Genomic DNA, 23,802 nt, shown 5'->3' with positions numbered 1-23,802 from the left:
TGGTGTTGCCCGGGTAATAAAAAAGTCTTTGGACAGAAAATCAATTTGTATTTAACATATAACGACTTAATAACATATAACATATTTCAAACTACATATCATGAGAGAAGTGTTTTGTGTGGTTGAAATAAATTAAGAGAAAATAAAACGGCTGTAAAGGTTTCCAAACTTTTTCAAACAACTACAACTTTCGAACTTCATATCATGAGGAAAATGTTTTGTGCAGGACAAATCAATAAAGAAACAAAATAAAACAACTATAAAAGTGTTTAAATGTGAAATAATTAGCAAGTAATAGCTAAATTAAATCGGTTTTGCTACTATTACAATAAAAGTTGATTTGGTAATGATACAATTAATACGAACTGAGAAAACAAAATAAAAATCCTGAATATGTTGAACTAATAATAACACCAAGGATTGCATGGAAGTGTGTGTATAAAAAAGGTTACTGTTTCACTAGAAGCTATCCATCAAAACTTTGAATACGACAATACTGGTTCCTCTCGATACCGGTACAAATGTAAAAATGAGATATCGTACTGTCTTCGTCTGATCGAATGGTGAGAGACTGTCGAGGCTCTTCCTACGGATATAATACAATTGCTGGCGTGAAAAGAATTGGCTTTGACCAAGGATTTAGCAATTGAACCTTACGACAAACCGAAAATAAAAGTTTAAGAAAACATGAAAAAGCATCATGTTTCATAGAATTAATAGTTTCAAATAATACGCTATACCGTATATGATAACGCCTTTAATGAATATGTCTTGTATAGCTCAGTGGTAGTGCGTGTAGATTTAAAACTTGTGGTTGCAATCTCCGTGAGTTCAAATCCATCAAAGTACGGAATTTTAATTCCAAGATTTTAATAGCTATAGCTGAAGACACACACAAACTTTGAGAAATATATATCTTATTTAACAAAAGTATCGATCCTTGTCAAATGATCCTATTGGCTGGTGCTATTATAGCCTAGATCCTATTGGTTAGTAGTATTGTTGCTAAGTTATTCTATTGGCTGGTGCTATTATTGGACGGCACTTCCGTAGGCTAGTGCTGTGCATGGCTGTTAATGTTATTCACTACTGGCTAGTCATAATGTTGACTAGAGAGGCTTAAGAAAGACACCTGCAGTAAAACTGCTATACAACCCTACTGAATAAATACAACCTTCCTAAATACAACCTTACTGAACAGAGAAATCATGTGTTTCCTAGTCTCTCATATTATACCTGCTATATGGAACTGCATCTATTCTGGAAAGATGCGATGATCCAAGTCAAAACAGCAATACCCTGCACCATCACCATAGGCAACAAGACGCTTTTCAAACGCTGTTAATGGTGAAATCTGAGAGACTCTAATAAAGAGTATTTATGCTGGCTTTTTTACTCCAGCTAATCCAAAAAACACATTCACAAAAACTAGAGGGTTCAAATGTTACGGCATTTTATTAACCCTTTGGCTGGGAAAATGATCAAGATGTTGTTTATCGGCTCCATGGGGAAACGACTTTTCTGTTGCTTTCGGAAGACATTTATAAAGCTATCGCCTAATAACAATAAACAAAGGATACAAACGCTACTAAATCTTAAATATTATCGACATTTATCATTGTCGATAAATTACAATATGAAACGATCATCTGAGAGGCGTTGCTTTGTGCTAAAAGTTAAAGAAACACGAAATCGCGACTCCTTCGATAAGTTGGAAAAACCAGTCAACATGCGGCTCGACTTTCAAAACAAAAAAATAAAAATTTATTTGATCCCGCAATCGTTAGTGATCTTTTGTCTGATCAGTATGACAATAATTCAGATGATGGTAGTGATGTAAACTCTGAAGACTTTGAATATACAGAGAAAAGTGATCGTTATGGTAGCTCGGACAATAAAGATGCTACTGGCATTGGCTACGCTGTGCCGTTGGACCTTGCTGAAAGGAATGCTTTCAAGCATTTCCTACATAGACAATTGTACATAGTCGTAGCTTTTTACAGTAGTACATCATTATGTAAATGAATGTTCATGCATAAAATATTTTGTTAATAGAAATAAATTTCAGTTTGAGCTATCTATGTTCATAGAATACCGATTTTATTGAAATTTCAAAAAGAATTTACACGATTTTTGGTTGATTTTGAGGGGCTTTTACCCAGCCAAAGAGTTGAGTTGTAGAAGTTGCTATTTTAGCTATAGGCTAAGCTTATTTTTCAGTATTACCCTGTAGCTAACATCAGTAGGTTCTGATAAACGTAAATAAGGAAATTTGTCTTGTAAAACACCGTATAGTGCTATTTCAAACTGAACATGTGTTAACAAAAGGTTAATAGGATTGTTCCTACTTTTGATTGACTATTCCGAATCTAGAGCCATTCGTACAGGGTCTCAAATACTAGAGAGAAACAACCGCTGTAAAGAAAAACAGTAGAGAAAGATAGATGACACTCGCTAACAGCATGCTGAAAGGACTCCCATGCAGAAAATAGTTTTTATGGAGTTCTTCATGCGCAACTCACAAGCTAGATTACCCTACAAGCTCTATGAGTGGGTCGATCTATGAGTGGGTCGATCTATGAGTGGGTCGCTCCATGAGTGGGTCACTCTATGTGTGAGTCGCTCTATGAGTGGGTCGCTCTACGAGTGAGTCGCTATATGAGCGGGTCGCTCTATGAGCGGGTCGCTCTATGAGTGGGTCACTCTATCAGTGGATTGCTTCATGAGAAAAAAGTGGAGCCCGGATGCTGCTCTTTAGCTTATAAGTCAGCTTGTAAGGCTGACGACCTCCTCTTTCCCATTGGCTATTAGAGCTTGTGTGTTAATTTACTCGTGTCTCAAGGCATCATTTCCAATATAAAATAACTAAATACAAATTAATCTGTTACTGTACTATGAAAAGCCACATAAAACGGGATATTACGATGGAAAAATGTGTTTTAACTGTTGCAATTTAGTACATACGCTAAAAAAGTAACAAATTCCTATTTAGTAGTTACAATCTGCAATAAAATGTAACATTACTATGAAACTTAGTAACTTACAACTGTAAGTTTTTATCTTTGAGACAAATTCAATGGCTAATAGCGGTCTGGGAAACTTGGCAGCTACATGTTCGGTATACTAAACTTTTGTGACGCTACGTAACAGAAAATTTGAATTTAATTTAAATGAATTTAGCTTACTAAACACACGCTTGAAGTTAAGTTTTAATCTTTCACTAAACTTACTTTAATTTTATCATTTTACTTTTTTATTATCTGTTTTCGGTTCGGCGCTTTTTTCCTTGCATTCACTATAACTTTTAGCCGACCTTTTAAAAACGCTTTCTAAACTGGTTCGAGGAAGACCGAACGAAAGTTATCGAAAGTGGCCTCTCGCATACTTGGTCATATATATATAGTGGCCATCAAGAATTAGCTCGTATCTCAAAGATTACTCGTATGTCAAGCAAGAAATTTGCTTGAAACGCTGCTCGTATCTATATTTTCCCATATGTTAGGGCACTCTCATGTCGAGGTGTGACTGTAGTTGTTACACCTGATAATCCCCAGGGTACTAGAGCATATAATATATTTTTGTACAACGAAGAAAAGCAAAAAAAGTTGTAGAACAATTAAATTGCTCAGTAAAACCTGATACATTCAATTAACAAAAATTATATATATATTTAATTCTTATCAACATTTGAATGCAAATTTCACTTGTAAACGTCACAAAACCTTAAAAATTGTATTTAACCAGGAAGGTTCTGGGTTGCACATACTGTAACCAACTAGAAACAGCAATGACAGCCAACCTTTTATTTGTGTACAGAAATTAATCTATTTTATATCAAGCCTACGATGCTTACGGTATACTACTGGTAATTGTATGGACAACTCCCGCTACGCATGTGAGGCCTCCTCATATAAGAATGTTGTTCAGGCATCTCCAGGTGTTTTATAGATATACAGTAAAGTTCTACATGACCGACATTTTTGATAACAAATCACTTGAATAGCATTAATCGATGCTTATATTACTTGTAACTGATGCATTAATTCAATTCAACAATAGAAATTACAACCTAGATTTGGGGAGATCGTGTTCGAATGAATAGGAACATTAATATTCAAATAACACTGGTTTCAGGGAAACAAAAGATAACTAAGTGAAACAGATACATCTAATAAATGACAAAGACAGGTAATACTGTCTTTTAGACAGGTAATACTACTGTATTTTAGACAGGTAATACTTTTAAAATTATTTGAAAGATGCAATGTATGCTCAGTGGCAGCATTATCCAAGATGCTTTTCGATTCCACATAAATTAGTAGTTATTATTGGCTATGTGTATGGCATTCGCATAAAAAAAATCATGGCAGATTTTGCGAGATTTAGTTAAGCGATAACCTAACAGGAGAGGCCTCACCAATTGAAACTATGTGTTTGCCTATCTGGCACAACATTCACAAAACTGGACTACAATCTTGGTCAATTTATGTTTGTAGGCTATCATGTTTGGTTATTTCATGCGGAGGGAGAGATCCTTTTGCAATCGATAGAGTAACTACTGCGCTAATTGTATTTCGTTAAAAACATCGTGCAGAAGTTAACTCCAAGTACGTCAGCTTCAACAATAGTTTATCATGCGCCGCTGCTAACGATAGATAGTTCCATGCGCGCTGCATAGGCATATGCGCAGAAAACCTAAAGACCCACAGTGAATAGAATAGTTAAGTGAAATGAAAATAAATCAGGTCAAAAGACAAAAGTTGAAAATAAATATTACAATCTTTGCTACCGATAGATAAGAGCCCCTTTCCCTGTCCATCTGTTTGTAGCCACAGTTAGAAGTTGGAAAAAAGATTGTATCATACAGGATTTGAACTAGTGATATTCAGCTTCGTCGTCAAACATGCGACCACCTATGCCAATTGACTACTTTCCAGCATTTTGAAATTATTGTACAGCGCACCCCCGGGTTACGGCATCCCTGTTTTACATTTTCTTCGCCCTACGATGTGGAACATGATTTTTGTCATCCCCTCGTTACGGCATTTGTTTCATCATACAAAAATGTCTCTCGAAATTCAAATTTGATAGTCGGTGTACTAAACATGTCGGAATAGCGAAGACAACGATATGCTATTCGTCACAATCCTTCCCACAACGCCTGAAAGAGGTACGATACTCGCTCTCTCCCAGTTTAGCATTTTTCATGTTTCATAAACGTTTGATACTGCATGAGTGAAACAACAATTTGTGAAAAAGCGAAAGTAAAATATTATTGTGCATTTTAGCGATGAATATAATATTTACTATAAACTTCAATTTATCATTCGTATATAACTACACATATATAACTTTAATTCATTAGCCATGGGTCCTACGATTAATAACGACTTTAAAGGAAGAAGTAGGAATCATAACCATAATCATAGGCAGATCATAACCACTAAATTCACTGAAGATACAATAGGCAACTGTAGTTACTAAGGTTAATATAATTTTGTTACTAAATTTTAAAATGTACAATATGTATATAAAATTTGAAGTTTTTTACCAAGGGCTGTTTGCATTTAGATAATTATTATGGGTTCCTATACCTCTCTATACGACATTTTTGCCTTACGATGCCAACACCAGAACGAACCGATGTGGCATGGCGGAGTCTGCTGTACATGCATTTATTGTCTGTGCTTTATTGGGATACCCGAGAATGTCTCACGACACTCGAGCCACTGTACAGTACCGACAGAATACTAGTCACGTGTAATATTAACTTGTAACCTTTGTAATTATTAAATAATTGAAATGGCGTCACTGGTGAAAAATTGGTTTTCTAGCTTTCATCAAAACACCTACAGACTCGTGTGAGCTAGCAAACCAAACTAGGCGCCTCACCATCTACAGATAACGCCCCAATTCAACTTTATTGCAGGATTTCATCAACTAGGTATGCAGAGATTGTGAGAGATCAATTCCACTAGGTCAACACGACTAAACTCAGCATACCATCCATTGTTCTAGTCAGGTTTCAAAGTACGTGGGTGATTCTACTATGAAAAATAAAAACATTTGAAATCGGAGATGAACTAAACGCCTCAGTAAACATACAAGTGCTAGAACAATAGAATGACCAATCACATGATAGCGTTGAGGATGGAGAAAGGAAATGGTGGAATAAAATATGACAGATGTGATCTGAATAAGTTTCTAGAGCTGTCTAAAGGGAGAGTTGAAGTGCGACTACCGAGTAACTCATGTTTATGTACATGTACAACGTAAATGCAAGAGTGCTAGGACAATAGGATGCTACGTAAACGTCCCAAGTTTCTTTTCAAACATGAATATACATGTAGGAAAGAAATATCTTGTCTTTCTGTTGCGAGCCTTCTCATTATACTGACTGCAAATTACTATTGGTTATAAACTTCAACATTCGTTGACTGCGAACCGATTGAGATTTCTAACTACAGTAGGCGTTCCTACAACATAAATAATCCGTTCCAGGAACATTTACGTTGTAGGGAATTTACATTATAAGAACAGTAAAATACATGTAAATTGCCTAATCTATCCCAAGATCTTTCCAAACTCATCCTTTTGGCCATGCGGAAAAGAAAAACTTGACTTAACTCTTTTAATTTGTGGGCTGTACCATAACTGCAATATTATTGGTTTGTTTCGAAAACTTTTCTCCTGTTTATGATGAATCTCACTTGTTCTATAGACCATGATTGCAGTAAGGTAAAACAACCATATTTTACTGTAAAAAGCAGTTCCACCTGTTTGTTGTCTATCTGTATTCAGGGGTTAAGGTTAGGATGAAAGACAACTTTCGACGACACTCCAACTTGTGACAATCAGATTGGTAGATCGACACTGTAACACCTGCGCCAATCGATTGCTTTTGTATTTATGAACAATTGTGCAGCTATCCTATTCTTCTGTCGACTCTTTTAACGATCTATTATGACAAACTACAATGTCGCGAATGTTATATATATAATAGATATAACGCTATACGGACGGCGTTTTGTGCGATGAGATAAATTAACATTCAAATCGAATTTGAAAATTCGCCCGACTTGACACTTTACGTTATATTAAATTTTTTACGTACATGTAGTAGAAAGCAAAAACTTCACATAAATTCTTTATGTTATCTGGAATTTGCATTATAGTTTTACGTTATAGGAGCGTCTACTGTACATGTATGTGGTTCCCATTGCTATGAACTGCTCTTTGCTAAGCCAAGTAGCACACTTGATTACAACGTCAATATTTTTATTATGTTGTTGCTTATTTAGGTTCTATGCCCTTCTCCTGTTGCAATCAAATCAATACCATAAATCTATAAGTCTGTTCAAACCAATTTATTCTAGCTATAGCTAATTGGCAGGACGAAAAAGAGAGAGGAGATGATAAAGGAGAGAGTACACAAATGAGTAACCATAATCAGCTGACAGCAACTGTTGGATTCCTTCAACAATGGTACAGACTTCATTGCGGGCGTATCCCCAACAGACTATTATTAGAGAACATGATTATGAGTGTATTGCAATTTGGTGGAATTGAGTATTCTCCTGTAAAAAACTAAAAACACAATTATTCCAAATTGTGGCAAAGCGGTCGATTGATGCAGGTGTTACAGCGTCTGCCCACAATCCGAATGCCGCGAGTTGGAGTACCGTCGAACGTTATCTTTCATCCTAATCTTGACCTCCGATTACGGATAGACGCCGAACAGGTAGTACCACTTTTTATAAAATATTTTGTTGTTTTGCTTTGTTGTAGACGTATAAAATATTTATTATTAGTTTCACTTTGTAATTTACACTTTGCTGTTTAGAAAAATAAGCAAATCATTGTAAATGAACGTCGGAGATGTGAGCTCCCATGAAGTTATTGTAGAATTACCGCAATCATGGTCTATATAACCAGTGAGATTGATCATAAAAAGTAGAAAAGTTGTCGCTGTAAACTAATAATGTTGCAGCTACGGTAGAGCCTGTAAATTAAAAAAGCAAAATCATTTTCCCTTTTTGAATGCCCAAAAGGGTTAGTTTGGAAAGATCTTGAAACGGATTAGGCAATTTATATGTATTCTACTGTTCGCATAACGTAAAATCCCTATATAACGTAAACGTTCCTGGAACGGATTATTTATGTCGTAGGAGCGCGTACTGTAATAATTTTTCTTAAGCTCTAAGAGTGGTTTCGAACGAACAAATGAATGGGTATAGGTCCTATTATAGTAAAGATGGCGACTGCCTTATTACAAAAGCTCAGGTTCTCCAAGGGTCGGGAGAAACTTGTGCAACATCAGAGCTGACAGTGCGTGATAGCAGGTGGTAAGCGATGATGGTAAACTATTCGCTGAGGTAAACCCATCGTGTTCACATCAGCTAATAGTCGGTGACATAGCGTTCTCATTATGCAATGCGGTCACGGAACCGATGAAATACTAGTCCCGCAGTAACTGTCATGGAAGAAAAGATAGATCAAGCACCGGCGATAGCCAATCATCATCACCGAAGTGGTGCACAAGCTGTTATGGATGCTCGGCAAACTATCTGGAAAGTTTGACAGCTGCAATCTTTCCCGACGCATCGACAATACTGCCTCGACGATGCCATCGGCTATTTGTGTACATAATTGACGAATAATCGACGAGAGAACAACTCTAACATATAGCGATATAGTGTCAACCAGCCTGTAGTTGACTAACTCCTAATTCCTTTATAAAAAGAGAAAAGAAAACCTGAGACAATTAGCGACTCGGTGCAAACTACATTGTGATTCACACCTCCTAGATATGACATTGAAATGATGTTTACAGAAGGACTGTGTTGAAACAACTGCAATTGTCTAGAGTTTACGCTAGTATTGATGTCACAAGCGGCAAACTGTAACATGCACTTTGTACCCATGAGAATTTGCTATCTGGATGTTGTGCATAATTATTATGCAAATACAATGGCCAGAAAGAAGCCAGACTTCATTTGAATAAAAGCCTTTTTATGCGGACATGAATGCACACATATGTGTGTCTATATTAGTGAGGAAATGATTTGATCAATTTATTTTGTTATACAAAAAGCGTTAAGCATAAAAAACGATGACATATATGATATTTATGCATATGTAAATCATCATAATATATATCATCATATATGTATATCATATGCAGTATATCACCTATGTGTCTATATAAGACATATCGTTTGATCATCCAAAAATATATAAACAAATACATTAAAACTCTTTGACGTTGTAGACAACTCCAAAATATTCAAGTCAAAATTTCAGGGAAATATCAGCCAATGACAAATTTTTTAAAACAACTTGCTGGCTTGGTAATAATATCTGGACAACACTCGTGTATGCTAAATACAGTGATACATTTTTTTCTAATGCAATCACAAATATTGATGGTAAACATCTAGTTTTTATATTGCAGAGCCATAGATCAACCAATATACCTTTCATAATGCTACTCTCGTATGTTGTGGTGAACAAAACAGGTGCCTTGTAGCCAAGTGTGCTACAGCCTCATATCGATAATCGTCAGCAAGGACGACAGGAAATGATCAATTTTGGTGCTGTTATAACCAGTCTGGAGTTACACAACTATTAGTTATTAATTTATTATATTACAATAACAGTTAAGTGAATACATTATTAAAAACCGTAAGAAAAAATATTTTGGCATTGCATCGGCTGACAGGTCTGTGAACGGTTTTTGTATTTCCAAAAGTTTAGCTTGTTTATTTGCTGATGACCGACAGTTCATCAGGTTGAACAGAGGTTTTGGCACCATATCGCGGCCACCATATTAAATAGCCTTTTTTTTTTAAATTTTTGTTTTGAGCTTACAATATAATTTGGCACTTAAACTGTGACCACCTAGCTAATATAACAAACACCTTTAATTCAGAGTTTTTGGTAATGTCTCTGCATGATATTGTTCGTAGCATTTATGATGATGCAGAAAACACCTAAAGGGATCTTAATGGATGTGATCTGGTGTCTATGCCGTGTCAAATGTTATATTTTTTATGGGGTCTGTGTTCCCAGTTGACTGTCTAGCTACAATATCACATTGTTCTTCATAGATGGTTACAGGTTACAAAAACCACTATGTTAGCCCTTGTTCATACCATTACATATGGCAGATTTTAGTGCGAATTTTAACTTCATCATGATGTCTATACAAGCACCTAAAATTGATCATGTCTTTTTGCTGGAAAAACACAAACATTTAAATGTCATTGCTAACTAGCCCTTATAACATCTCTGTTAGTTTATCAGCCCTTATAACATCTCTGTTAGTTTATCAGCCCTTATAACATCTCTGTTAGTTTATCAGCCCTTATAACATCTCTGTTAGTTTATCAGCCCTTATAACATCTCTGTTAGTTTATCAGCCCTTATAACATCTCTGTTAGTTTATCAGCCCTTATAACATCTCTGTTAGTTTATCAGCCCTTATAACATCTCTGTTAGTTTATCAGCCCTTATAACATCTCTGTTAGTTTATCAGCCCTTATAACATCTCTGTTAGTTTATCAGCCCTTATAACATCTCTGTTAGTTTATCAGCCCTTATAACATCTCTGTTAGTTTATCAGCCCTTATAACATCTCTGTTAGTTTATCAGCCCTTATAACATCTCTGTTAGTTTATCAGCCCTTATAACATCTCTGTTAGTTTATCAGCCCTTATAACATCTCTGTTAGTTTATCAGCCCTTATAACATCTCTGTTAGTTTATCAGCCCTTATAACATCTCTGTTAGTTTATCAGCCCTTATAACATCTCTGTTAGTTTATCAGCCATGGAAAAAACAAGGCGTACGAGTAGCATGTTTAACAATAAACATGACCCGGTAAATACATTCTGGTGGGACTTTGAACACAGCATTGTAGCAGTCAATTTGCTTTGTTTGGTCTCCCAGCTTATGGCTCAACCTTGTTACAACCAAACAACAAAATGATCAAAAACATGTTTTCAGCAGACAAATAGATTTTTTGCATGGAATGTTCAACACGTAAGGTTAATAGCCAAATAACAGAGTACATTTCTCAATGTTTTCCAGGTCATCTACAATCTACATGTCTATGTAGTTATTTTTTTAACTTGCATATCTTTTCTTTTAAAGGTTGACTTGCAACAAAATTCACATTACAGTTATTTGGTATCAAAAGATTCACCCTGTCTTACTCTGTTGTGTTGTAGGTGCTAAATATGTGGAAATGTGATTACAAGCTCTTAAAAGCTCAAAAACGAAAAGCCGCCGTAGATTGGAATCAGTTTATTTCTCTGACGTTGTCATTACATTTGGTTATTGTCTTGTCACATGATTTTCTCACGTGAATTGAAATGCCAATAAAAGGCTCAATATAAAACGTCTTGTAGCACTAGTTTATGACAAACACTTCGGGTTTTATCGAAGACCCCGTATCAAATATAGATGCTCGCTACTTTACAGTTTTGTTTCGACTTGGTCTAATCGTCTAGTCGTAATCTGATCATGTGACCCAATACTTTGCAAATAATTTCTGCAGCACTTTTTGATTATCACAGGTGACCAACAGGCTTGTCATGATTATCAGACAATGATATGTACTCCTTCGAGGTAAGGTTAAAAAATTAAACGAATTTTTACAGTAAGTTATAAGATATCAGTGCTAAAAGTGACAGCATTACAATGACGATAAAACAGACGCGTAAGAACAATAGACATGGTTTTATTGAATGCGTGAAGTATGTTTGTGAAAATATTTCGACGAATGACGTTGCATGAAAGTGTAAACAGAAACCATCTTGTACAACTACGTCCCATTTGAGCCGTTTTGGAAAGAAATTTTAATCTACGGCGGTTTTGTGATGGCTGCGATTTACTGTTCGTTTTTGAGCTTTTAGGAGCTTGTAATCACATTTCCACATATTTTGCACCTACAACACAGCAGAGTAAAGGTCCGGCCACACGTAACGAATTATTCGTTCAATCTGACCGAATCCACGAATTTCACAGAATTCACAGATCTATTCTGCCGAATATCATAGATTCGTCTGAGCTGTGCATGCACACCGAATTCGTTACCGAAACGCATTTAATTGGCTAACCAATTTTTTTAGCGAGCACGATTCTATTAGCTTTGACAAGTGATATAGTCCAAGACACGTACGACGACCCACAATAAAAGTTTCACCGCGATATGACTTGATACATACGATGCAACTGCCTATATGCGCTATTGTTGGTTTTCTCTCGTCGGTTCACCATGACAGGAACTTCTCATCGTGTATCTAGAATTTTTTTTATAGATATTTTAAAAGTTATGAATTATTTCTTTTTCAATAATAATAATTTCTTTTTATGCAGCAAAAGCTCCGTCGCAAAAACAATCGCTATCTCTAGCGCATATAGGCAGTTGCATCGTATGTATCAAGTCATATCGCGGTGATACTTTTATTGTGTGTCGTCGTACGTGTCTTGGACTATATCACTTGTCAAAGCTAATAGAATCGTGCTCGCTAAAAAAATTGGTTAGCCAATTAAACGCGTTTCGGTAACGAATTCGGTGTGCATGCACAGCTCAGACGAATCTATGATATTCGGCAGAATAGATCTGTGAATTCTGTGAAATTCGTGGATTCGGTCAGATTGAACGAATAATTCGTTACGTGTGGCCGGACCTTTAGACATGGTAAATCTTTTGATACCAAATAACTGTAATGTGAATTTTGTTGCAAGTCAACCTTTAAATAAAAATAACTAACTTTAATCTTCGAATGAATTTTTTTACCAATGACAATATTCCTAATGTACAGTGCAAGTAGTAAATGAATTATTTCTAACCAAATTAGAATTATATGAGCAAAGCTGATTTGAGGAGTAACTTTTGTAGTTAAATATTAGAACAAAAACCCAAGCATTCATTCATTCATTCATTCATTCATTCATTCATTCATTATGGAACAGCCAGTAGTAATGGAGAGCTGATGCCAAGCATATACACCTACATGTACACTTATATACATTTTGGTATGAAAATGGTAGGCAGATAATGCAAACAAATGATAAGTATGTTCCACTATTAGATTTTGAGAGCACAACTGACCGGCAAGAGACAAATGCTGCTATAGAAACAACAACTATTGTCGATGTTATTTCTGGGCTGAGTCATCTAGTACAGAATTCAGTCGTACTAGAAAAGAGACAATTACTGGAAGAGCCATTTCCTAAACCTGTTGTTTTCGGTGCAGTAATTTATGCGTAGAGACTTGGTAAACATTGCCAACATCCATCAAAAACTCGGCTTGCTATTTTCATCAGTAGGATGATCTCATGAGCTTAGCATTCAATGAGTTGCAAGATATCAAATCTGTACCAAAACTTACAAATTATCCTTTTATTGTTTTGTAGGTAAACAGACAATTAAAACATGCTAATAATATAAAAAAGTTATACAAGTAAAAGAGAGCTCAATCAGTTGGTGATTTGGTAAACAATTCACAATTCTGATGAATGGAAATGCTGCATCATTAGTGAGTCGATCACAAGTTCTACCAATTCAAAGAACTAAGATTATCAGATCCTGATAAATATAAGCCAACAGCCAGATATGAGTGGCAATAGCTAAGGCTACAAAAGCTGTTACACCAACAATTTAAGAAACCCGGCACAAGGCAGACAACAAAGACGATTGTATGCCTCAGGCGCTAGTAACTAACTAATCAGCGAGTAGACAGTAGCTGGCCACATTTGAACGGAGAGTAGATAGTGTTTTTAATGCGAACAACTGGGCCAGCCTGTGGAGCAAATGCGGCTAATTAGCGATTTGTTTTGTTTAGTTTTAATACTAAACTGCCCGAGGAGAACAATGGCTTATCTTTCGCTGGGAAACCTAATGACATTCCAGCCATTGTCTTCTGCGGCTTTATGCTCGGCTGAACTGATATAATAAAAACATGTCGACCGCTGTTGCGGTGGAATCCGTCTGGGGAGAAATGAGGTCGGAAAGAAATAAATACTTCAGTTAATAGAAGGCTGACGCATTTTTGGCTGAACGAGTGGAACTGAGCAGAACAAATGTTGAGCTATACATGAGCCAACAAACTGCGCCTCAGAGCCTGTGGTAATCGCTAAAAAGGGTAACAGAAAGATGAAAAACTCTGAAGATAGCAATGATTGGCGGTAAACCATAAAATAAATATTTACTAGAGTGCCAGAAAATTCTTGGGAAAAAGAGGGAAGGCTTGCTATTTAATAGATAGGAGCCAAGAGAGAATCTGTCCAACTGCCAATTACCAACTACTGCCAACCGCAGATTTAGGATTTTAAAATCCTATCTCACACTGCCTACACACAATCATTTCGAGGTTTTACACACTAAGAGAATAATGTACAAATATGCTTCCTATGACAATCCAAAAACTTGACCATAATAAATTTTTTTTAAAAACGTTTTAGCAAAATGTAAACATAGTTCACACAAAAAAGACCACAAAAAATTTAACAATGCCTGCAGTTGATATAAATAACATGCCATGTGCCAATATTTTGTTATATCAAAACAAATTTGAAAAAGTAAAACTTTTTTAATAAAACATTTTAACAAACATTGAATAAAATAACACTTCCACTTAGATGAACGGTAGAACTATATTGGCAGACATCAACACTAAGCGAAACCATTTCCTTGAGCTCTACTCAATATTGGCAGACGGTGCTCAATTTAAAAGGGCTCCCAGCAAAAGATGTCCCATGAATAAGTGAATCACACCCATAACCTTTTGGCTTAAAGAACCGTTAACAGTTTGCTATGTTTTGTGCAGCATCAAAACTTAATGAAGCATCCCATCACAACATACTGACCCATCAATATTCATGGTTCATGTTTAAAATGTGAAAGTTTAGGAATGAATGAGCAAATAGGTTAAAACATGCCGCCCTAAAATTTACGATCAATGGAGAAACTTACGTAGAATATGGTGCTTGTCGGATCTCAAATATATGGAATACCCTGTATTAAATATGAACTGCATTTGCTCATAAATGAAGTTTCACAAAATTTAGTGAATTGAAAAAAAAACAATTAAGATTGATATTTCGATAATAAAATATCCATCAAGGACAACATTTTATGGCATAGAAACCGTAGATCGTAAAGACATTTACCATTATCAGCTCAAATAATTCGGATCCAGATGGGGTTAAGTAATGCTAGCTATCGAAACTCAGTTTTTATATACAAACTTGGCTATTGCATAATCGATTCTACAAAACTTACATTACTCTCTATACCAATATGTAGTTGGATAACTGGCTCAAGGCTATTGAGGAAGTTAATGGTTGTGAAGGCAAACTGCGGAAAGTCGAGCAATAATTGTGTTTATGTAAAATATTATCGTTTTATTATTAATACAAATGCATCCCCATATATTTTTTAATTTGTCAAAATAAAATTCAACTGAATGAATTGTTTCGTTGCAATACCACATTGAGCCGTCAGCATTGAGTACTTTGTCATATGATATAGATTGATATTGGCCTCAGGTTTTTCGGCACTTTTATGAACTAGTGTTAAAAGATATTTGATATCCTATTTATCTGACTAAACGAGCCTTCAAAACCCTGGCTTCTTTCAAATAAAGCAATATGAAAAAAATCTTTAAAAATGGAGTCGCTTATACAAATATTTTTCTTGCATGATGGCATAAAAATGCTATCATCGAGAGAAGTTCATTCTGCTTTATCTCGTTTAAAATTTGTGGCATGATTGGATAAAAATGCAACATGACCTTCATGCGACTTTCAGAGACTGCGCAATCGTATAGATAGTGATTAAGTACTGTCAGTAAAGAAGACAACTCCACTTTCATAGGAATCAGTTTAAAGCTACAACATAAACACAGATCAAACATTAAACTAAGCACTGCTCGGATAAGAATATCTGGAATACACAGACAAATGAAGACCCAGTGCTTCTACATAAATACGAATTAATTCTAGCTAAATTTTGAACTTATATTTGAGTGTTGAATTTAGCATGAGAACTTTAAAGGCCATTGACATCAATGAAGAAGTTTTGGTCTGTTCTCACGACTGAATTGGTGAGAGAACTACTTGGAGTTTTATTACTAATTTTCTCTCCGTTAATGTTTCAATTATAAACATAAAGTCACAATCGTTTATTGACCTACTAAATAATTAATAGTATTTATACTTCAATAATTATTTCTGTGCACTGCTATTAGAGATATTAATAAAATCAAACAAATAAAATGAACTTGCTGCCAGAAACATTAGCGCTGCAATGATTTTCAACAAATACAAGAAAATGATACAATTCACAAATGATGGCTTGTTGGTTCATTAAGAATAATGGAAAGTCCCTGAAAGTAATTGTAACAAAATTATTGGTATGCCATGATTCTCATGAGGAACTGGTGGTAGAAATACTAATATACCATTACAATAGTATCAGATACTTTTGCGCCATTATAATACGTAGGCCTAATGATGTCATTGGTGATTAAATGTTGGCTTTCAGCACGCTAATTGTACAGACATCCCCATCTGAAAGAGATTTATCAAATATAACAATTGTTCATAGCATTTCAATTTTTATGACTCATTTTTCCAGTTAGTTCCCATGAACGCCTGTTTTATTTACTGAAAGCACTTGAAGTTTAACTCCATGTTTGACAATGCTGAGGTATTCGTACCATTACAATTCTTTGAACAGAGATTAAAATCAAACACCATCAAAGTACAGGCTGAAAAATGATTGAACTGCCCATCATTGCAATACCTATTACATGTAACTATCACAACCATCTATTCTCACATAGTTGATCAGATTTAGCCCAAAGCCAAATGTACATTGAGGCAAGAATAACACTGTTATCATTGCCAGAAAACATTCATCTCTGGTTGTTTACAGTGTGATATATATTTGATGAAGAGCTAGGAGATTACATTATGTGCATTACTAGTGGGCACTGAGTAGATTTATGGCTGATGATGAACAATACTGATGCGTATATCTTAGTCAATCCCATAAAGAATTCTTGCTGATTTTGAAAGCTTAAAAAATCGAGGTTTGAAAAGAATGAAAAACAAGTCTAATCAAACCTTGACTTACAATCACCTTTATATACGAATACCTTGACTTACAATCACCCTTATATATGAATACCTTGACTTCAATCACCTTCATATACGAATACCTTGACTAACAATTACCTTTATATACGAATACCTTGACTTACAATCACCTTTATATACGAATACCTTGACTTACAATCACCTTTATATATGAATACCTTGACTAACAATCACCTTTATATACAAATACCTTGACTTACAATCACTTTTATATACGAATACCTTGACTTACAATCACCTTCATATATAAATCTTTTGGAAAACAATGTAAGTTTTAAAAAATTGGGTCACCAAACAAAATTTCTTAAAACGTTAAAATTTTGTGAGCAAAAATTAAAAACATAAAAATGTAAAATTTAACAATAAAACGTAAACATAGTAGTACACATATAAAAAGTAAGTTAATTTAAACTATATTTAGTGTAAGTTAGACCGAATATTTTGTTACTCACTTTATCTATGAGCCTACCCTTCCATTTAAGTGCCTTCAATAACACCAGTCAGTTTTTTATTGGTTATTACCTTGCTAATGTCATTTTCCATGTAATATAGTTTTATAAATTAGTATTATTGGCAATAAAGTAATATATACGGTATATATATTATATTTAGGTCATTACTTAGATTCACTTAATGTATATACAATGCATTTGTTTTAATGATAGATTTAGTAGTATAGTTCATTGTTTAACGGCTCCGAAATAAATTAAGCAAATACAATGGATTATTATGAGAATATGTGCGCCAACATACATGTACAACGGTTTTGGTATTTGAAGCAAATTTCAAAACAGATGAACTTCTCATGTCAAGATTTGACTGCAATTGAAATCCTTGGTTTTGAGATTAAATATTCAAAGCGCACTTGTGTTGGGTTAGAGGGCTGACAGCATCATGACATAGATAATGATTGTAAAAATATTAAACTAACGACAATTTCGCTCTTTTAATACATTGAAGCCTAGACATGCGATGATACTCCTACGTGCACATACTGGCAAATTTACTATGGCGTACTCCTACGTGTAGGCACTGGCAAATTTACTATGGCGTACTCCTACGTGCACATACTGGCAAATTTACTATGGCGTACTCCTACGTGCACATACTGGCAAATTTACTATGGCGTACTCCTACGTGCACATACTGGCAAATTTACTACGGCGTACTCCTACGTGCACATACTGGCAAATTTACTATGGCGTACTCCTACGTGCACATACTGGCAAATTTACTATGGCGTACTCCTACGTGCACATACTGGCAAATTTACTATGGCGTACTCCTACGTGCACATACTGGCAAATTTACTATGGCGTACTCCTACGTGCACATACTGGCAAATTTACTATGGCGTACTCCTACGTGTAGGCACTGGCAAATTTACTCTGGTGTACTCCTAACTCCTACGTGTAGGCACTGGCAAATTTACTCTGGTGTACTCCTACATGCACGTGTTGACGAATTTACTCTGGCGCACTCGTACTTGTTGGCGAATTTACTCTAGTGTACTCCTACGTGTATGCACTGGTGAATTTACTCTGGCGCACTCCTACATGTACGTACTGGTGGATCAGATCCAAAATGAAATTTTCTATGATAAAGAACTTAAATTTTTGAAAAGAATTGCATTCTGATTAGTCTTATAGTTGATTACTCATGTATTTCCATGATACTCACGGACATTTATACTCAATTTTCTTGTGGAAATAGCAGAGTAAATCCTGACAGATTCATCATCATTAACAAATCCAGACCTTCAAACACATTTTATCCACTTGAAACTTGATTACAAAATGCACTCAACACCAGGGTGTAAGAGCATACATTGAATATCATGAGAACAACTACCATTGGCATGATGCAACTTTCTAAAGATACATGGACCAAAAAGGTGAGAGGGCAACTCTTAAATTCCCATGTCAAAAGGGGATAGCACTAATTGACCAGCACTGGGTCATACATAAAACGATGCTAGGGAAACACAGAAGGAATGTTATGACATGTACTGTAGCGGGCATGTGTCACCTAGACGATTGGCACACGGCCTTGAGGTCAACTCTTTGTTTCCTGAGCCCTAACAATGAATTATTGATGGAATGGCAACAAAACCTATTGATATGTCTGCCACTAATAACAATCTGGAATAATATAAAACAAGATAAGTGACAGTAGGAGGCGGCATGCCAAGTTTCTTGCTATTCAAAGCATAACTTTTAAGGTAAGGAAAGATTTCACAATCCCACTATGTCTCCTCTGGCAACTGGCATGTGGCGAGGTGAGTTTCTACAGAGACGGTATACCTCAAAGCCAAGGAGGGTCAGACCATTAATCCAGGTGAACTATAGGAAACTGCCGAGCATGTGACAAGGATATCCTGTGTGGCGCTCTGATGTTTTGGCAAAGCTAACAATGCTCTTGAGGTTTGGCCCTCGGGGTTAGCCAACAATGCTCTCGAGGTCTGGCCTTCGGGGTTAGCCAACAATGCTCTTGAGGTCTGGCCCTCGAGGTTAGCCAGCAATCAAATCTCAAAACAATAAGTTTGATATATAATATCCAAAGACGAGAACACACAAGATAAAATAAAGTGGAATAATGCAGTTGAACAACTGGTGAAATGCATCACAAAATACGTGTGACCAAATACCAAAAAAATACTTATCATGAATGATGCGTATCCATGAACTTATAGTTATCCCTGACATGACAGTTTTAGCGATATGTGACTGACACAGTAATTACTCTATCGATGACCGGAAAACAAACCTAATGAAACATTTTTAGCATAAATAGAACGAGTTTGGTATAAGGCAAGTGTTTGCTTATCATGACCTAATAACGTTAAAAATATTCACAAAGAACTTTGAGTCACAGCTTTAAAAAATGGGTCGCCACGGGTGTGCGTATCCATTCTCCACAAGCCTCACCTGACTGCGCTATAGCGTACCCACGAGTAGCCCAAGCAAGGCAAAACTGCCATAGTTGTCCTAAGCCTCACAGGTATCCCAATCATGCGCTCCTTATGCTGAGGAGTCCTAATACTCCCTTAGTCGTAGAGGATTGTGGATATAGGTACGTATATGCCGCTCAAAGCATCATTAAAACAATAGCCCAAGATCTTTGTACGTAGGTTGTATAAGTACCACAAAACTTCTGCTTGCTATACAGCAGAAGTGTTCGGTAAATGCTAAAAAATAGTGTTATTACATCCATCCTTTGGTTGTCATCTACTAGACCATCTACTACCATATTGATCACGTATTGTTGAAATCATACGTAAAGGATAACTACAAGTTTAAGGGCAGGCGTAAGCCTCAACAAATGCTCATCGTGTTCTCGCAGTCACAATTTTTTCACACACCCAGAGGGGTGCATAGGGAATCCAAAAGCATCCTATATCAACTGATTAAAATCTCTGACCATATCAGAATGAAAACAGGTCATACAGAATGCTCGAATATTTGCACCACAAATATAAAACGATCCAACCTCTAACCTTCAGAAATTAACAACAGCGGAACCGAAGTTCAACATTTTAACTGGCATGACAAGTCTTTGCATAAAAGAAAACACAAATTTTACTGATCAGAAAATAAAACGAACATTAGCCAAATTAAACTCGTCAATTCGCTATCAAAGTACCCTGTCCCATGCAGTGTCATGTGGCCGTATGGGATGATATTGCTTGTATACAGCCTTGTGTGGCACAGTTGTTTTTAGAGTGACGACCTATGAAGAGGCGGCAGGCATGAAGGTGGAGGACAGATGGACGAGATATCGATGAATAATAATCATAAATAATTGATAGTCAACGTGATTGATAGGCTAGTCTGCACCCTGTGCAATGCATACATTTACATATAAACAGATTAGTAAACAATGTACTCCCAAAGCATGGCATATATTATCAGCTGCAATGACACCTCGAATGCCTTCGAACAGGCTGCAATATTATCTGCAGAAATAATCTTTGTTGGTAGCACAAAACTTTTTGAAGGAGAATAAAGTAATATGGGAGCTTTGAGAAAGCTTACTTGTTAGAAATGTTGAAAATTGTTAAGGAAAGAGGGGACAACTTCACAGGCAAAAATATTATGTAATTTTAATTTTGCAATAGTGTTTTGTTCAGCAATTCATTGATATACAATAAGCACTTGCTACAACTTGTCATTTGCTAAAATGCACCAGGCTTTTTTAGGAAGGTCAATTTACTATTTTTGCAACTTTTTTGGGGCCTTTACCATTGCCTTATTAATATTTTACGTTGATTTATCAAGGCCGCACCATTTTTCATAGTACAGTAGACGCTCCTATAATGTATACCTCCTATAACGCCTACCAAACTATTGCGCAATCCATTGTCACATAACCATCGCTTGTTTTTAAAAATACGAGAGCACTTCTTTAAAATCTGCAGAAGTTGTCCAAGTTAATCAGTGTCGTGATACCAATCACTTATGATCCATTTGCCGTAGAACAGGATGTACTAAGCATTTCACGATTCCACAGTCAAGCACACACGAGCAAAGCATTCACGTGACTACCACTATTGACATACCACATGCTCCAAGCTACAACTTCACCCCACCACGTCTATTTCCAAGAAGCCGCAAGCAAAAATCAGTAATGTCGACCGTACGAGTCATGAAGATTGAAGTGAAAAGCAAAAAGGATAAATTCTACCTTGTTCATGTAATTCTCTGCCTTGGCTAGTTGCTTCTCTTCTTCCTCCTCCGTCACAATTGCCTGAACATCATCCTCGAGACTGCGAATCTTTGACACATACTTATCTATGATATCTAGCAATAAAGTTAATAATAGACATGCATTCATCTATGATATCTAGCAATAGAGTGAATAATAGACATGCATCCATCTATGATATCTAGCAGTAAAATGAACAATAGACATACATTTATCTATGATATCTAGCAATAGGGGAGAGGTGTTGAAATGCATTCATTTAAACGATCAAATTAATCATATAGTGAGCAGAGTGTACACATCAATACGTATATATTAGATCTAATGTGAAGCAATATTTGTAGAGGAAACTGCAGAGAAAACACTGCTGTCTATTAAACGTAACGATAATTATTTTAAATGGGCAAAAGAAATATTCTAGAAAGTCAATTCAGAAAAAGAAAGGCAATCTTTGAAATAAGTACTTTCAACATTTTTGGGGTAAATCCAAGCTGCTGGTACTGAACGAAATATCCAGATGAGAACAAAAGGCAAAAAATGAAAAACTACGCGACGCTAATATTATCCTTAGTAGCAAACCTGGAGGAAGCACGCGACTTTTGACTGGATTAGCTGCTTTTTTTACGATGTCTTTCAAAATTCGTCTTTCCTTTTCTCCGACCAACGTAATTGACCTAAAAGGAAAACAAGGTCTTATCGCTCAACCGCTGTAAGATGATCAGAGGATTTACCGAAATATCATACGAACAAAGGAGGTCAAAAAGAGAAAGATTACTGAGAGACATGCACGGAATGGCAAAAAGTAACGGATAAAACCAGGCAACCAAATCAACTAAAGCACAGCCATATTCCATTTTAACCATTTGTTACCAAGACAATAACGCAATAGTCAATTGTCTGCAAATATAAAACGATTGCAGACAGATGGCTAGCTTCACATTTAATTAGATTATAGGTTTCTACGACCATATAAAAAAGAATGGACATAAGATAACAGGATTAAGCGATTTCATCAGAACTAACAATAACGCTGCGACAATTCAAACGAGGAAATAATTCGTAAAATCTGGTAAAGAAACCTTTTAGGAAAAAGATTTTAGGCCAATCCAGGCTTTAACAATCACACACAATTTATGCATGGGTTTTACAAGGGCAGTTGGCTTGAAGTCATTTATGAAGCATCAACTCGCAAACAATTTAACATCAACTGATCAGCTTCCTGCATTTTATATTCACAATTGCTAGTGTTCAACTTACTATCTGCAACAGCCAACACTCCAAAGAATAGAGCCATGTCTTACATTCTGTTGCACAAAAATTGGATAAATTATTTATGGTACGTCACCCGATGTATAACCACTGTAATGAAGTCATAACATTAACTAATATTGAATGTATATAATATTATCGAACTCATAGGAATTCCAGCTAGATAACGCGCAGAGTTTTGCAAAAAATGACACTGAAATATAATATGAAAAAGAATCGACCAATCCTGTCGCAGTACATTGAGTGAACATTGATTGGTCAGGGACACACCATTTTTCACAGTATAACCACGTGATAGAAGTACTGTTCACAGATTAATGAACCCTCATTAAGTAACTGATATTTTTATTAATTGTATTAAAATCCTAGAATTTTAACTCATAAACTTTTTAAAGTTTAATTCCAAATGAATTTCGATCGACCTCATAACTACCATACAATGTAATCTTTTTAAGTAGGCACTTGAGTTTAAATAAAAACCATCAAAGGCGTAAAAAAATAAATTGTAACTTTTGATATATCTTTCAAAATTTCCTTCAAAATGTTACTAGTAAACATGATTACAGCTCTGATGTGGAACTAGACAAGCTATAATGGTTGTTACAACCATTAATGGTTAACACTGGTTGTTAACAACCATTAATTGTTAACAACCAGT

At 35.7% G+C, this 23,802-nt stretch overlaps 1 protein-coding gene across 1 annotated transcript in view; it reads right to left on the bottom strand.

Annotated features, from left to right (window-relative positions):
* Positions 1–23,802, bottom strand: part of LOC137394883 (probable ATP-dependent RNA helicase DDX27) — an 83,231-nt gene that overhangs the window by 17,252 nt on the left and 42,177 nt on the right. Inside the window, exons 11-12 of the mRNA XM_068081657.1 lie at positions 22,455–22,549; positions 21,855–21,970 (exon numbers count right to left, since the gene is read on the bottom strand). Of these exons, the coding sequence (XP_067937758.1) occupies positions 21,855–21,970; positions 22,455–22,549 (211 nt within the window). The remainder of the gene's footprint in view (positions 1–21,854; positions 21,971–22,454; positions 22,550–23,802) is intronic.

This window comes from Watersipora subatra, chromosome 4 (genome assembly GCF_963576615.1).
Source record: "Watersipora subatra chromosome 4, tzWatSuba1.1, whole genome shotgun sequence".
Taxonomy (NCBI): Eukaryota; Metazoa; Bryozoa; class Gymnolaemata; order Cheilostomatida; family Watersiporidae; genus Watersipora; species Watersipora subatra.
This window is presented reverse-complemented; position numbering and strand designations above follow the sequence as displayed.